Raw genomic sequence first — 15,770 nt, forward strand, 5'->3', positions numbered from 1 at the left:
AAGTTAATAACTTCATGATGAACTATAATATGCAAGGGATGACAAAAGTAATTCCCGAGCTCTTCGAGATGCTGAAATTGGCGAAGGTAGAAATCAAGAAAGAGCATCAAATGTTGATGGTTAACAAGACCACTAGTTTTAAGAAAAGGGCAAAGGGATAGAAAGGGAACTTCAATAAGAATGACAAGCAAGTTGTCACTTCCATGAAGAAGCCCAAAGCTAGACCCAAGCCTGAAACTGAGTGCTTCTACTGCAAAGGAAATGGTCACTGGAAGTGGAACTGCCTTAGATACTTGGCGGATAAGAAGGATGGCGAAGTAAACAAAGGTATATTGGATATACATGTTATTGATGTGTACTTTACTAGTGTTTATAGCAACCCCTCGGTATTTGATACCGGTTCAGTTGCTAAGAGTAGTAACTCGAAACGGGAGTTGCAAAATAAACAGAGACTAGTTAAGGGCGAGGTGATGATGTGTGTTGGAAGTGATTCCAAGGTTGATAAGATCACCATCGCACACTCCCTTTACCTTCGGGATTAGTGTTGAACCTAAAATAAATGTTACTTGGTGTTTGCGTTGAGCATAATATGATTGGATCATGTTTATAGCAATACGGTTATTCATTTAAGTCAAAGAATAATTGTTATTCTGTTTATGTGAATAAAACCTTCTGTGGTCATACACCCAAGGTGAATGGTTTATTGAATCTCGATCGTAGTGATACACATATTCATAATATTGAAGCCAAAAGATGCAAAGTTAATAATGATAGTGTAACTTATTTGTGGCACTGCCATTTATGTCATATTGGTGTAAAGCGCATGAAGAAAATTCATGCCGATGGGCTTTTGGAATCACTTGATTATGAATCAGTTAATGCTTGCGAACCATGCCTCATGGGCAAGATGACTAAGACTCCGTTCTCCGGAACAATGGAGCGAGCAACAGACTTGTTGGAAATAATACATACTGATGTATGCAGTCCGATGAGTGTTGAGGCTCGCGGCGGGTATCGTTATTTTCTGACCTTCAGAGATGATTTGAGCAGATATGGGTATATCTACTTGGTGAAACATAAGTCTGAAACATTTGAAAAGTTCAAAGAATTTCAGAGTGAAGTGGAAAATCATCGTAACAAGAAAATAAAGTTTCTAAGATCTGATCGTGGAGGAGAATATTTGAGTTACGAGTTTGGTCTTCATTTGAAACAATGCGGAATAGTTTCGCAACTCATGCCACCCAGAACACCACAGCGTAATGGTGTGTCCGAACGTCATAACCGTACTTTATTGGATATAGTGCAACCTATGATGTCTCTTACCGATTTACCACTATCGTTTTTGGGGTTATGCATTAGAGACAGCTACATTCACGTTAAATAGGGCACCATCTAAATCCGTTGAGATGACACCGTATGAACTATGGTTTGGCAAGAAACCTAAGCTGTCGTTTCTTAAAGTTTGGGGTTGCGATGCTTATGTGAAAAAAGTTTCAAACTGATAAGCTCGAACCCAAATCGGAGAAATGCGTCTTCATAGGATACCCAAAGGAAACTCTTGGGTACACCTTCTATCACAGATCTGAAGGCAAGATATTCGTTGCTAAGAATGGATCCTTTCTAGAGAAAGAGTTTCTCTCAAAAGAAGTGAGTGGGAGGAAAGTAGAACTTGATGAGGTAATTGTACCTTCTCCCGAATTGGAAAGTATTTCTTCACTGAAATCAGTTCAAGTAATGCTTACACCAATTAGTGAGGAAGTTAATGATGATGATCATGAAGCTTCGGATCAAGTTACTACCTAACCTCGTAGGTCAACCAGAGTACGTTCCGCACCAGAGTGGTACGGTAATCCTATTCTGGAGTTCATGTTACATGACCATGACGAACCTACAAACTATGAGGAAGCGATGATGAGCCCAGATTCCGCGAAATGGCTTGAGGCCATGAATCTGAGATAGGATCCATGTATGAAAACAAAGTATGGACTTTGGTGGAATTTCCCATTGATCGGCAAGCCATTGAGAATAAATGGATATTCAAGAGGAAGACGGACGTTGATGGTAGTGTTACTATCTACAAAGCTCGACTTGTCGCGAAAGGTTTTCGACAAGTTCAAGGTGTTGACTACGATGAGTTTTTCTCACTCGTAGCGATGCTTAAGTCTGTCCGAATCATGTTAGCAATTGCCGCATTTTATGAAATCTGGCAAATGGATGTCAAAACTGCATTCCTTAATGGATTTCTTAAAGAAGAGTTGTATATGATACAACCAGAAGGTTTTGTCAATCCTAAAGGCGCTAACAAAAATATGCAAGCTCCAGCTATCCATCAATGGACTGGTGCAAGCATCTCGGAGTTGGAATATACGCTTTGATAAGTTGATCAAAGCATATAGTTTTATACGGATTTGCGATGAAGTCTGTATTTACAAGAAAGTGAGTGGGAGCACTACAACCTTTCTGATAAGTATATGTGAATGACATATTGTTGATCGAAAATGATGTAGAATTTTCTGGAAAGCATAAAGGAGTGTTTGAAAGGAGTTTTTCAAAGAAAGACCTCGGTGAAGCTGCTTACATATTGAGCATCAAGATGTATAGAGATAGATCAAGACGCATGATAAAATTTTTCAATGAGTACATACATTGACAAGTTTTTTGAAGTATTTGAAAATTAGAACAGTCAAAGAAAGAGTTCTTGCCTGTGTTGCAAGGTGTGAAGTTGAGTAAAGACTCAAAACCTGACCACGGCAAACAATAGAAAGAGAATGAAAAGTCATTCCCTATGCCTCTGTCATAGGTTCTATAAAGTATGCTATGCTGTGTACCAGACCTATTGTGTACCTCACCATGAGTTTGGCAAGAGGGTACAATAGTGATCCAGGAGTGGATCATTGGACATCGGTCAAAATTATCCTTAGTGGAATAAGGACATGTTTCTCGATTATGGAGGTGACAAAAGGTTCGTCGTAAAGGGTTACGTCGATGCAAGTTTTGACACTGATCCAGATGACTCTAAGTCTCAATCTGGATACATATTGCAAGTGGGAGCAATTAGCTAGAGTAGCTCCGTGCAGAGCATTGTTGACATAGAAATTTGCAAAACACATACGGATCAGAATATGGCAAACCCGTTGACTAAACTTCTCTCACAAGAAAAACATGATCACACCTTAGTACTCTTTGGGTGTTAATCACATGGCGATGTGAACTAAGATTACTAACTCTAGTAAACCCTTTGAGTGTTGGTCACATGGCCATGTGAACTATGGGTGTTAATCACATGGTGATGTGAACTATTGGTGTTAAATCACATGGCGATGTGAACTAGATTATTGACTCTAGTGCAAGTGGGAGACTGAAGGAAATATGCCCTAGAGGCAATAATAAAGTTATTATTTATTATTTATTTCCTTATTTCATGATAAATGTTTATTATACATGCTAGAATTATATTAACTGGAAACTTAGTACATGTGTGAATACATAGACAAAACAAAGTGCCCCTAGTATGCCTCTACTTGACTAGCTCGTTTATGAAAGATGGTTATGTTTCCTAACCATATACATGTGTTGTCATTTGATGAACAGGATCACATCATTAGGAGAATGATGTGATGGACAAGACCCATTCGTTAGCTTAGCATTGTGATCGTTACAGTTTCATTGCTACTGCTTTCTTCATGACTTATACATGTTTCTCAGACTATGCGATTATGCAACTCCCGAATACCAGAGGAACACCTTGTGTGCTATCAAACGTCACAACGTAACTGGGTGATTATAAAGATGCTCTACAGGTGTCTCCGATGGTATTTGTTGAGTTGGCGTAGATCGAGATTAGGATTTGTCACTCCGTGTATCGGAGAGGTATCTCTGTGCCCTCTCGGTAATGCACATGACTATAAGCCTTGCAAGCATTGTGACTAATGAGTTAGTTGCGGGATGATGTATTACGGAACAAGTAAAGAGACTTGCCGGGAACGAGATTGAACTAGGTATGAGGATACCGACGATCGAATCTCGGGCAAGTAACATACCGATGACAAAGGGAACAACATATGTTGTTATACGGTTTGACCAATAAAGATCTTCGTAGAATATGTAGGAGCCAATATGAGCATCCAGGTTCCGCTATTGGTTATTGACCGGAGATGTGTCTCGGTCATGTCTACATAGTTCTCGAACCTGTAGGGTCCGCACGCTTAACGTTCGATGACGATTTGTATTATGAGTTATGTGATTTGATGACCGAAGTTTGTTCGGAGTCCCGGATGAGATTGGGGACATGACGAGGAGTCTCGAAATGGTCGAGAGGTAAAGATCGATATATTGGAAGGCTATATTCGGACATCGGAAAGGTTCCGAGTGATTCGGGTATTTTTCGGAGTACCGGAGAGTTACGGGAATTCGCCGGGAGAAGTATTGGGCCTTATTGGGCCATACGGGAATAGAGGACGCAGGCCAAAGGGAAGGAGGCGCGCGCCCCCGATGGGTCCGAATTGGACTAGGGGAAAGGGGGCGGCGCCCCCCCCCCTTGCCCTTTCCTACTCCCTCTCTCTTTCCCTCTTTCTTCTCTCCTACTCCGGAAAGGAAAAGGGGAATCCTACTAGGACTAGGGAGTCCTAGTAGGACTCCCCACACTTGGCGCGCCCCCTCTAGGGCCGGCCTCCTCCTCCTCCCTCCTTTATATATGTGGGCACGGGACACCCCAAAGGAGTACAGACAATCTCTTAGCCGTGTGCGGTGCCCCCCTCCACAGTTACACACCTCGGTCATATCGTCGTAGTGTTTAGGCGAAACCCTGCGCCGGTAACTTCATCATCACCGTCGCCACGCCGTCGTGCTGACGGAACTCTCTCTCGGCCTCAACTGGATCAAGAGTACGAGGGACGTCATCGAGCCGAACGTGTGCATATCGCGGAGGTGCCGTACTTTCGGTACTAGGATCGGTCGGATCGTGAAGACGTACGACTACATCAACCGCGTTGTCATAACGCTTCTGCTTACGGTCTACGAGGGTACGCGGACTACACTCTCCCCTCTCGTTGCTATGCATCACCATGATCTTGCGTGTGTGTAGGAATTTTTTTGAAATTACTACGTTCCCCAACAGCTCCAAGTCCGTGAGATCGAAGTGGCGAGGGTCGATGCCATCAAGATCGATGGAGTGGTCCCTAGGAGCGGTGGAGCCCAGGATTGAGCTGAAGTGCTCAAACACTGCTTTTGCCATGGCTGCTTCATCAGTTATAAGCTGCGAGCCCACTCGGATGCTGGCCATGTGATTCTTCTGCGCACGGTGGGTAGCGTGGATCTTGAGGAACGCAACATTGGTGTCGCCCTCGCGAAGCCAGCTGAGGCGCACGTGTTGTCGGAGAATAGAGCGCTCGAGGGAGGCCAGACCAAGGTATGCGGTCTTGAGCTCGCGGCGAAGCCAATCCTCCGCCGGTGATAAAGGTCGAGAATCTTACGTAGCGTCGAGACGGTAGATGATCTCGCGGCAAATCTGAAGCTGCTGGGAGATGTTGCCGGTGGTGCGCACGCCCCAGCTCTGGAGGCGGCGAGCAATGGCCTTGAGCCTGCCATAGATGCGCCGGAATGGGTCGGGGTCCGAGGGCATTGAATTCCAGGCCTCATGCACCGTGTCGTGGAAGCCGTTCAAATTGGGCCAAAACCGCTTGAAATGGAAGCGGTGTTTACCCGTGCCGCCAGGTGCGCAGTCGACCAGCAAGGGGCAGTGGTCGGAGGTGGCCGTGGACATGCACTGTAGCAGATGATGAGGATTAGTTGTCTCCCACGAGGGTGTGCAGAGCACTCGATCGTCCCGCACCAGTGTGGGGTTGCGTTGCTCGTTGTGTATCTCCTCCCGTGAAGATAAATATCGCGAAGGGCATGATCCGCGATGAACCGCCGAAATCGACCCATGGTGCGCAGGAGGTCATCATGTTGAAGTCGCCGCCGAGCAGCCAAGGGCTGGCGATGATGTCGCGCAGGTCGTGGAGCTCGGCCATGAAGGCCAGTTTTTCATCCACGCCTTGCAGCCCGTATACCCCTGTGAGCCTCCAGGGAGTAGCGCTAGTGCCCAGGGATACGGTGGTGGAGACGTGGAATGTTCCGATGATAGGGTTGGCTAAGGATACACAATCACTACGTCAAGCCAGTAATATACCTCCACGCGTTCCCGCCGCGGGCAGGAAGAAGTAGTCCGCAAACGGAGGACCAAAGGTCTCAATCGGAGTCGACAACGAGAGAATTCAACTTAGTTTCAGAAAGACAACCGATACAAGGATTGGCGGATGAAATGACCGAGCGGACGGTGGTGCGCTTGGCACGGCTGTTGAGCCCTTGCACGTTCCAGAAAACTATCATGAGGCTTTAATCCATAGTAAGGTTGGTGTGGCCGGGATGACGTGAATGCGCGGACGCATCAGACCTCGACCAAGCGAGGAGCAGCGGGAGTTGTGCCGTCAAGAAGTCCAGGGGGTGGTCCAGCCAAAGAAGTCGGCGAACGCGAGAACAATGTCTTCGACAAGAGGTCTGGCAAAGAGTTTGTTGTAGCGCTCGAGTGCCTCATCCGAGATGGGCTCGTCTTCGCCGAGTAGCCCGAGGCAGCGAAGGAGAATGCACTAAGCCTTGGTCTCTAAATCCAAGCCACGGTCAGCCTTGGCCAGCCGCCCGCTACGACGCGGCATAAAGTTGGGCGACACTTCGCCCTGCTTGCGGCGCATAGAGGGCGTGTCGAGAAGGGGAGTGGAGCGCGTCCTAATCGAGTCGATGAAGCTCAAGACATGGCCAGGGAAGGGGCAGGATGCCTGGCCATTTAACGTGTAGGTTGGTAGCTGCGCGGCCATCTATATGGCATCGAGGGGAGGCGCAGGCGCGCAATCAGCGGTAGCGCAAAGGCCCACGGCATGCACCGGTGTTGCAGCAAGAGGCGTGCATCTCGTGGGCGGGGGCAAGGGTCCCGCTAGAAATGCCACGGGGGTGGAGTCTGCAAACATGCCAGCAGGGTGCGCCTCGGGATCGGAGCTGGTGACAGGATCAGGTTGGGGATCAGGAAGCAACGCAGAATCAGGGCCCGCCATGGGAGGTGGGGTGCCGTTGGTTGGCTTTGTGACGACACCACGGTGGCCGTGACAGGTGGTTGGCTGGAGCCAGGTGATAGTGGGCGTGCCTTCGCTGGCTGTGGCGGGCGCGGGAGACGTGGGTGGGACCACAGGCAAGGGGGCCTGGTTGGTGGTGGAAGGATCCGAGGCGGTTAGGCACAAGGAATGAGGGATGGGGCTCGCTGCGCAGTTGAAGGGTGGGATGGGATTGACAGCTGGTGGGCCGCAGATGGCCAGGGTGGTCGCAACCTGCGTTTGAACTGGGGGCGCGTCGGGGATTTGGCTCGTAGCGGCGCCCATGTCAGCAGATAGACCCGGCAGCCTTTGACGAACTGGGGGCCCATGGTCGACGCTGCCAACGGCAAGATGGGGTCCCAGGACGCCTTGTCAGCCACGATACGGTGGCAGTCTAGCACGCTGGTGCTGATGCTGCCGGGCTGAGCCCTGGCCGGAGGAGCCACAAGGGCGGCGGGCGGCGGGAAGTCATGCCGACAAGGCCAACCTCCGGGAGGGGTGGTGAGGGTGCGCGGTTGGCATCACCATCCTGCCTCGCAGGCGGAGGCGGAGGGGGCGCGGCAGGGAAGCGGAAGTCGTTGGCGTGCCGCACATGGATGGATACTGGAAAAAGCAGCATCGAGACGGCAAAGCGGTCGACTTGGTCGGGGTTCGCGTCGGCGAGTTTGTCAGGCTCGGCGAACAGGAGCTCGGACGTACGCATGATTGCGTCGGGGTTGGTGGTCCAGGCGGACAGCCGGAAGACAGACATGTCGATGTCGTTCAACGTCGCAGGAGCCAGCCGGTCGAAGAGGCAAAGGGGGCGAGCAGCTGCACGGCGGAGGAGATGTCCCAGCCATGGTCCGGAATACCGGTGATCTCAATGTCGACAGAGATGCGAAGTGAGACATGCTCGGCCTCGGCTAGACGACTCCATGGATGCAGAATCAGCCGGAACCTGGCAGCACGAACCGGTCTTGCAGCGACACGGGCGCGGTCGGCGGCATCCCGGAAACGAATGAGGAACTCCTCGTCACGGCGACGGTGGACGCAGAAGTCCGCATGCTCGAGTAGGAAGCGCTCGCTCAGCTCTCGCGTGACATCAGCGGCGGAGATGCCGGAGCGGTTCCCGGCGACGATTGCCACCAAGGCGAGGTCCAAGGCGCGCTCGGCCGCATCCAAGCGTGCAGACCGCGGCAGGTAGCAGACGGCTCCAGCCGGCCGCGGGGCGGGGTCGCCCGACAATGCCAGTTTGCGGCCTGCGTACAGGTGCCCGTGGAAACGGGGGGCGAGGGAGTAGCCGAAGCAGGTGGCGAAGGGGTGACCGCGGTGGAGGAGGTGGTGGTGGTGGCGATGGATGTCGAGGGCAGGCTCATCCCAGGCCCGGAGGACGCGGGTGGGGATGGGCCCGCTACGCTCGAAGCCGAGGAGCCAACGGAGTGCGGGGATGATGGGCGCGTACGCTTAGCCGCCAGCACGTCGCTCGGGGAAGACGGGCGCGGGGCGGTGTAGAACCTCGCAATGTGACCGAAAAAGCGGCAACGGCGAGGGCTGGGGAGCACGATGGGGGGAGGGGACGGGTGGAGCCAGGGCCCCTGGCGACGAACAAAGGGCGAGACGGTAGGACCGTGGCACGCGGCCGGACTCCGCCGAGGACGGGCTGGACTCCAGCCAGTGGCACTCGCAGGGTCGGCCGCCTGCGGCCGGAGACGAGGAGGGGGAGGGGGAAGCCATGGTGAGGTGGGCGACGGCGCCGAAGTGGCGGCCAGCACGAAGGGGAGGTGGTCGACAGTGGCCGGAGTGGCCGCCGACGATATAGGAGCGGAGCTAGACTAGGGAGCGGAGAACGCTCGGCCGCTGGACAGATCGGCCGATCGAGTACTGCTATATCTGTCTTACACGAAAATAAGTAAGGTTATCTAAAATGCTCCTCCCTCCGTCCCATAATATAAAAACGTTCTTTACACTAGTGTAATGTAAAAAACGTTTTTATATTATAGGACGAAGGGAGTGATCTACAATATTATGCATTACGGTACTAACTACTACCCTTACGAGCAGCATACATTGCCACGTCCAACGCGTTGACGACTTGGCAACCAACACGATGCAACCCCGTATGCGGTACAACCACCGGAGTAGGATACGGTTTACAACTCTCACACGATCACTTTCGTAGGGGTCCCGATAACGCCCACACGTGTAGGCGTTAAGAGATCTGGCCACACGTCTGTGTGGTATCTAAAGAACCAGCCCACATATTTATATGTGGGCAAAACAAGTAACCCCACACGTTTGGTCTTTTGCCTCGTGGTCCTTCTCACACGCCTACGTGTGCGCAAAGTAGATAGCGCCCACACGTCCGTACTCACGGTCCAGGATGCTTTGCGTGACAGTCACCACGCGTCCCCGCAGTTGCCATGGTCCGGACCCTTTTCCATGTTCGTTTAATCGCAACAGCCATGTTGCTGAACTACAGTTGCCATGTCTGATAACTACAGTTGTCATGGTTGCTCAACTGTAGTTGCCATCTCAGGTCAAGTGCCAGATGCCATTTTTGACAGCTGCAGCTGTTGCCATGTATGGTCTGGTCTACTACAGTTGCCATGATTTGAAAACTTTAGAAGTTCCCACTACTAACACTAGACAGTTGCCATGTAGCACTACAAAAAAGGCATGGCAAAATACATATTCGGATAAAGAGAGAGTTGCCATCTGCTTACAAGCACGCTAGGGCAGTTGTGGGAGAGGAGACGGGCGTGTGGGCGAGCTGCTAAACGCCCACGCACCAGCCCCTCCGTGTGCGTGAAAACTGACGTGTGGGCGAACTGCTAAACGCCCACACACCAGCCCCTCCGCGTGGTCAAACGAGCGTGTGGGCGACCGGATGAATGCCCACACACCAGCCCAATCCTACGTGGCATAAAAAATCTGGCAAAACATGCCAAGATTCGTGCATACACAAACGGACATTGATCCATGCGTGTGGGCGAGATGCAAACGCCCACACGTGTGGGCGTTAGTATTTCCACTTTCGTAAACATATTTCAATAAACTTGGTGAGAAAACTATCTAGGACTCTAAACTTTGGTGACCTTAGACTACAACTGGGTTAATTTCTACATTAGCTTTTCAAAATTAGTGTTAATTTGTAGGAGGTGGTTTAAAATGTTAAGTCTTAGGGGAAGATGCTTTAAGTTTACAATGGGGCAGCCAGTGTATGAAGAAATCTATTACAGAATCAACAACATCGTTCTTCCCAAAATTTCATTCCGATAAGATACATTTGCTTAACTTGTGCTTATTATTATATCAATGTGGCAAACTGCATATACCAGAATACGTATCTACTATTACTATTTGTTATCATCAGTTGAGCAGGTCGTCTGAGGTGCAGTACTGACCGCCGGCGAGCGCCCGGTAGTAGCGGTCCCTGCAGTAAACCGGGCGTCCATTGGCGGCCTCCGCAGCAGCCGCAGCGAGGTCGTCGTCTTGCCTCACCTCGGCAGGCAGCTTCAGCAGGTCCTCTCTCCTGCACGCAGGCACGCCCTAGTCAATTCCGCTTGCAACAATGGCTTACAGTCTATTGTGAAAGCTGGGTAGCAGCATTGAGTTGACTCACTCACCTCATCATCGGCTTAGAGGAGGCGGCAGTGGGGGCTCCATTGAAGGAGTGGACGAATTCCTCGACGGGGGCGGCGAAGGCGAAGAGTGCCACCGCCCCGACGAGCAGCGCACCGGTGCCCACCAGTGTCTGTTTGAGCAGGTTGATCACCGGCTTTACCTGAAGAATCCGTCGGTCACCGAGATAAAATGTGAAAATCCATTTTTATAGTTATATAAGCGTCAACGATCATATATGTTTTCCCGCCAAAAGAAAGAAGCATATGTAATGATAAGAAGAAGACAAACTACAAGTTACAGTACCTTGTAAGATCCCAATAACCTGTCGCGAGCCAGCACCTGCATCAGGAAGGAAATAGACGTTTAACGGCAGTCTGAATTGCATGGCTGTGCTTAAGCTGAAGAAGCAAGCTTGGATGATAATACATACCTCTGCTGGCTTGACCCACATTTGGCCATCGTACCACCCGGTTTCTTCATACGGCACGACTGCCGACAATAGCCTGTCACCAACGTAGCTCCAACCCTGCAGCACTAGCAGGTATTGTTATACTAGCACAGTTTTTTCAAAAGGAAAACTTTGTTTTTGTCACTCTAGCTTTTGCCAATTTTACTTATGTCACTCTAGAATTTAACATCTCACTTGTACCACTCTTAAGTTTTGACAATACATCACAAATGCCATTCAGTAGCAAAAACGATAAATTTTCATTTTATTTTTGCCACTCTTAGCTTTTGACAATGTATCAAAATTGCCACTCTAAAAATTTTGCTTTGCCACGGAATGGCAAAAGTGATATATTGTCAAAAGCTAAAACTGGCAAAAATAAAATGTCAAATTCTAAAGTGACATAAGCAAAGTAGGCAAAAACAAAGTTTTCCCTTTCTCAAATACGGCCGACGTTTGCCAAACTTACCAGGTAGATCCTGAGAACCACAAGAGACACCAGGAGCAGGGTCCCAATCCCAGCAGCTAGCACGAACTTGAGTGGATCCTGCATAGCGTTGACATACATATCATGGAGAAATTGGTCAAACAAAAGAGGACACACATCATGTATTTGTTACACTGTGAGGAACAACATACTAGCACAATTTCCGCTGCTCATTAAACTGAAAAAATAGAACCATAACGAACGGCCGTACCTTTCCGGGACTGAAACTTGCGGCTGAGATTGGGGCCGCCAGAACTGTAAATGTGACCAGGCACAGGCTGCCTAGGCGCATGAAGAAAGAGCCCGGACTCAGCTCTGCCCACGAGTACAAGGTGCTCTCCTTGAGAGCGGAGTACTCGTTAACCTGAGCCAATCATCCAAATTAACCAGCAAAATGAGGAGCCAATCATCTTTCATTCAGACTACAAGCTAGGTGCATGCCCCAAGTGTCTAATTTCTTTTGTGTGAGACGCTAAATCATACCGGCCTTTGCTCGTATGGGACTCCGATCTCCATCCTGGGGTCCCAGCTCGGACCGCCCCCGGCGAAGCGGCTTCGGCTGCTCTCCGGCTCCTCCTCCTTGAGCGCCATCGCCACCGCCACGCTCCTCAGCCTCTTTGCCCTCGTGGACGCTCCACCGCCCTGCGGAAGGGCTCCGGCGAGCCGCCGCGGGGATGCTGTCGCGCCATGGTCATGCCCAAGAAGCAGCGCCACAGGCTGGACGGTGGTAATCTTCAGGCGGAGCAACATGGAAAAACTCGCGCCTATTATCTTCTAGCCCACCGTACTGAACTCGGGGAGCGAGAGGGCACCATGTATAGCCGTGAACCTTTTACGTGGCCCAGGTTTTTCTTTTTGGTTGCAGTTTTTCACTTTTTTGTGGCTGAGGCAGTAGAGTGGTCGCGACGGCCAGGTCTGGACACTCTGCCTACACACGTGGTGGGATGCGCCGTGGCACGCTGCCTGCTCGTGCCGGCGCACGGCAAGCCAGGTGCGGACCACTGTTCATTGTTCTCCAATAATAATAATAATAATACACCTACTAAATTTTTTAAAACCTTCCAAACTAATTCTGCCCCCCTCCCATAATTTCCAAGGAAAACGTTTTCATCTGGTGCGCCGGCCGAAACGTTACCCCGGACGCACGCAGGCCTTACGATTGCGTTGCCGGGGCTTCCCTCTTTTCCCTTTCCAATACAAACCGTTTTCCCACCTTCCCCGTTCTTCAACCTCACGACGAGCATTAGGCGACGCTACAATCACTCAGTTCCTTCATCTTCACGCTCACGCGCAGCACCCCAGCATGAACAAGGCCTTGCTCGTAGGATGAGCCATGTCGGGGTGGAGAAGACGTCGACAACCAGTGCCTCCTCCCTCCCTTTCCCCCCTCTCAGCCCGCACCCTCGCCTTCCCGCGCACGAGCTGCAACCGGCAGTTGTCAGAGCTGCAAACAGCTTTACAAACGCTACGAACAACTTCTTTTTTGCTGGAACCATTAAAGTGATGACGGTGAGCTACAAACGACAGTCGATGGAGCTGCAACCAGTGGTACAAAATGCTACAACCGTCCTTTTTTTTGCTGGAACCATTAAACTGATGACGGTGAGCTACAAACCACAGTCGATGGAGCTGCAACCAGTGGTACAAAATGCTACAACCGTCCTTTTTTTGCTGTAACCAAAAAGAGAGGAGGTTGTGAATGGTGCAGGAGGAGATGCAAATAGTACCGCAAAATGCTATATCTGTTGTCCAAGGAAGCTAACACCTGCTTCTAAAAAAGCTTCAAACAAAGACGGGGAAGTTGTGGGGCGGCCAACGCGCATACTGAAAAAGCTGCAACCGGCTACGAGATAGCTGCAACGGGTCTTATGAAAAGCTTCAACCAAGGAACGACAAGATGATGATGGAGAGCGGCAATGACAGAAGCTGAGCGGCGGTGCACCGGGTGATGCAACTCGCGGCGACGGCGATGCTAATTTTTTGTTGCAACCATTATCGTTGTTTGCTACGACCGGCGGGATTTTTTGCTACATCCATTCATGGCAGAGCGGCGACTCGGGATGGCGGTGACGCTATTTTTTGCTGCAACCATCATCGTTTTTTGCTACGACCAGCGGGATTTTCGCTACATCCTTTCCATGGTGCGAATGGTGGTCGTCGTTCCTAGAAACTCATGGGGCGAGCGTCGACGGCGAGGACGGCAGCGGCACACTGGAGTGCTGAAACCTGCTGAAACCATCAGCATCGACTGTAGGAGTTTCATCTGGTTGACGGGGAATTTGCAACCGATTGACGCCGAGATTTTTGCAACCGAGGTTCCTCGGTGAGCACCATCACTGGGGATGATGTGATAACCCACAAGTATAGGGGATTGCAAAAAATTTCGAGGGTAGAGTATTCAACCCAAATTTATTGATTTGACACAAGGGGAGCCAAATAATATTTGCAAGTATTAGCAGCTGAGTTGTCAATTCAACCACACTTGGAGATTAATTATCTGCAGCAAAGTGATCAGTAGCAAAGTAGTATGATAGTTTTGATTGTAGTAGCAACAACAATAGGAACAGTAACAATGATAGCAATGATTTTGTAGCAAGTATAACAGTAACGATAGCAATAGTAACTTAGCAGAAACAATATAAAAGAAATTCGTAGGCATTGGATCGGCGAATTCGTTGGATGATATTCATCATATAAAAGTCATAACCTAGGGCAATGCGGCACTAGCTCCTGTTCATAAATATAATATAGGCATGTATTTCGTAAATAATCATACGTGCTTATGGAAAGAACTTGCATGACATCTTTTGTCCTACCCTCCCGTGGCAGCGGGGTCCAATTGGAAACTAAGGGATATTAAGGCCTCCTTTTAATTGAGAACCGGAACAAAGCATTAGCACATAGTGAATACATGAACTCCTCAAACTACGGTCATCACCGGAAAGTATCCCAACTTCTGTCACTCCGGGGTTTACGGATCATAACACGTAATAGGTGAATATAACTTGCAAGATCGGATCTAGAACATAGATATAATGTTGATAACATAAACGGTTCAGATCTGAAATCATGGCACCCAGGCCCGAAGTGACAAGCATTAAGCATCACAAAGTCATATCAACATCAATCTCAGAACATAGTGGATACTAGGGATCAAGCCCTAACAAAACTAACTCGATTACATGATGAATCTCATCCAACTCCTCACCGACCAGCGAGCCTACGAAGGAATTACTCACTCCCGGTGGGGAGCATCATGGAATTGGCGATGGAGAAGGGTTGGTGATGACGAAGATCGAAGACATCCCTCTCCGGAGCCCCAAACGGGCTCTAGATCTGGCCTCCCGATGAAGAACGGGAGGTGGCGGCGGCTCCGTCTTGCGAAACGCGATAATTTTTACTCCCTTATTTTTTCTAGAAAAGTAGGTATTTATGGAGTTGGATTCAGGGTCTGCGGGGCCACCAAGTGGGGACAACCCACCTGGGCGCGCTAGGAGGGGGGCCGCCCTGGTGGGTTGTGCTCACCCAAGGGCCCCCCTCCGGTGGTTCTTGGCTCCAGTAATTCTCTTTTATTTTGTAAAAAATCCTCGCAAAGTTTCATTCCAATCCGATAACTTTTATTTCTACACAAAAACAACACCATGGTAGTTCTGCTGAAAACATCGTCAGTCCGGGTTAGTTTCACTCAAATCATGCAAATTAGAGTCCAAAACAAGAGGAAAAGCGTGAGGGATCCCCGCTTTCATAACAGACGATCGTGATTGGTTTGAGTTGTGTATTTTATTTCGGTGATGTCCTATGGTGCCCTCCGTGTCGCTCATACGTGAGGGATCCCCGTTGTAGGGTGTTGCAATACGTTCATGATTCACTTATGGTGGGTGGAGTGAGTGACAGAAGCACATGCCCGAGTAAGGGGGTTGTTGCATATGGGATAAAGAGGACTTTATACTTAATGCTATGGTTGGGTTTTATATGCTAGAGTTCCAGTCATAAGTGGATATGATCCAAGTACAGAAAGTATGTTAGCTCATGCCTCTCCCTCATATAAAATTTCCACAATGATCACCGGTCTAGTTATCGATCACCTAGGGACAAATGACTTTCTTGTGTG

General features: G+C 49.6%; 1 protein-coding gene across 1 annotated transcript; it reads right to left on the minus strand.

The window, feature by feature from the left end:
- Positions 1 to 10,317: 10,317 nt before the first annotated feature.
- Positions 10,318 to 12,517, minus strand: LOC109740940 (protein CONSERVED IN THE GREEN LINEAGE AND DIATOMS 27, chloroplastic). The gene is made up of 7 exons (XM_020300006.4): positions 12,143 to 12,517; positions 11,871 to 12,023; positions 11,642 to 11,719; positions 11,155 to 11,250; positions 11,028 to 11,063; positions 10,727 to 10,884; positions 10,318 to 10,632 (listed from the first exon to the last, which is right to left on the minus strand). The coding sequence occupies exons 1-7, from the start codon at positions 12,407 to 12,409 to the stop codon at positions 10,470 to 10,472; spliced, it is 951 nt and encodes a 316-aa protein (XP_020155595.1). The 5' UTR covers positions 12,410 to 12,517; the 3' UTR covers positions 10,318 to 10,469.
- Between the last annotated feature and the right edge of the window lie 3,253 nt (positions 12,518 to 15,770).

Source organism: Aegilops tauschii, chromosome 3, assembly GCF_002575655.3.
Source record: "Aegilops tauschii subsp. strangulata cultivar AL8/78 chromosome 3, Aet v6.0, whole genome shotgun sequence".
Classification (NCBI taxonomy): Eukaryota; Viridiplantae; Streptophyta; class Magnoliopsida; order Poales; family Poaceae; genus Aegilops; species Aegilops tauschii.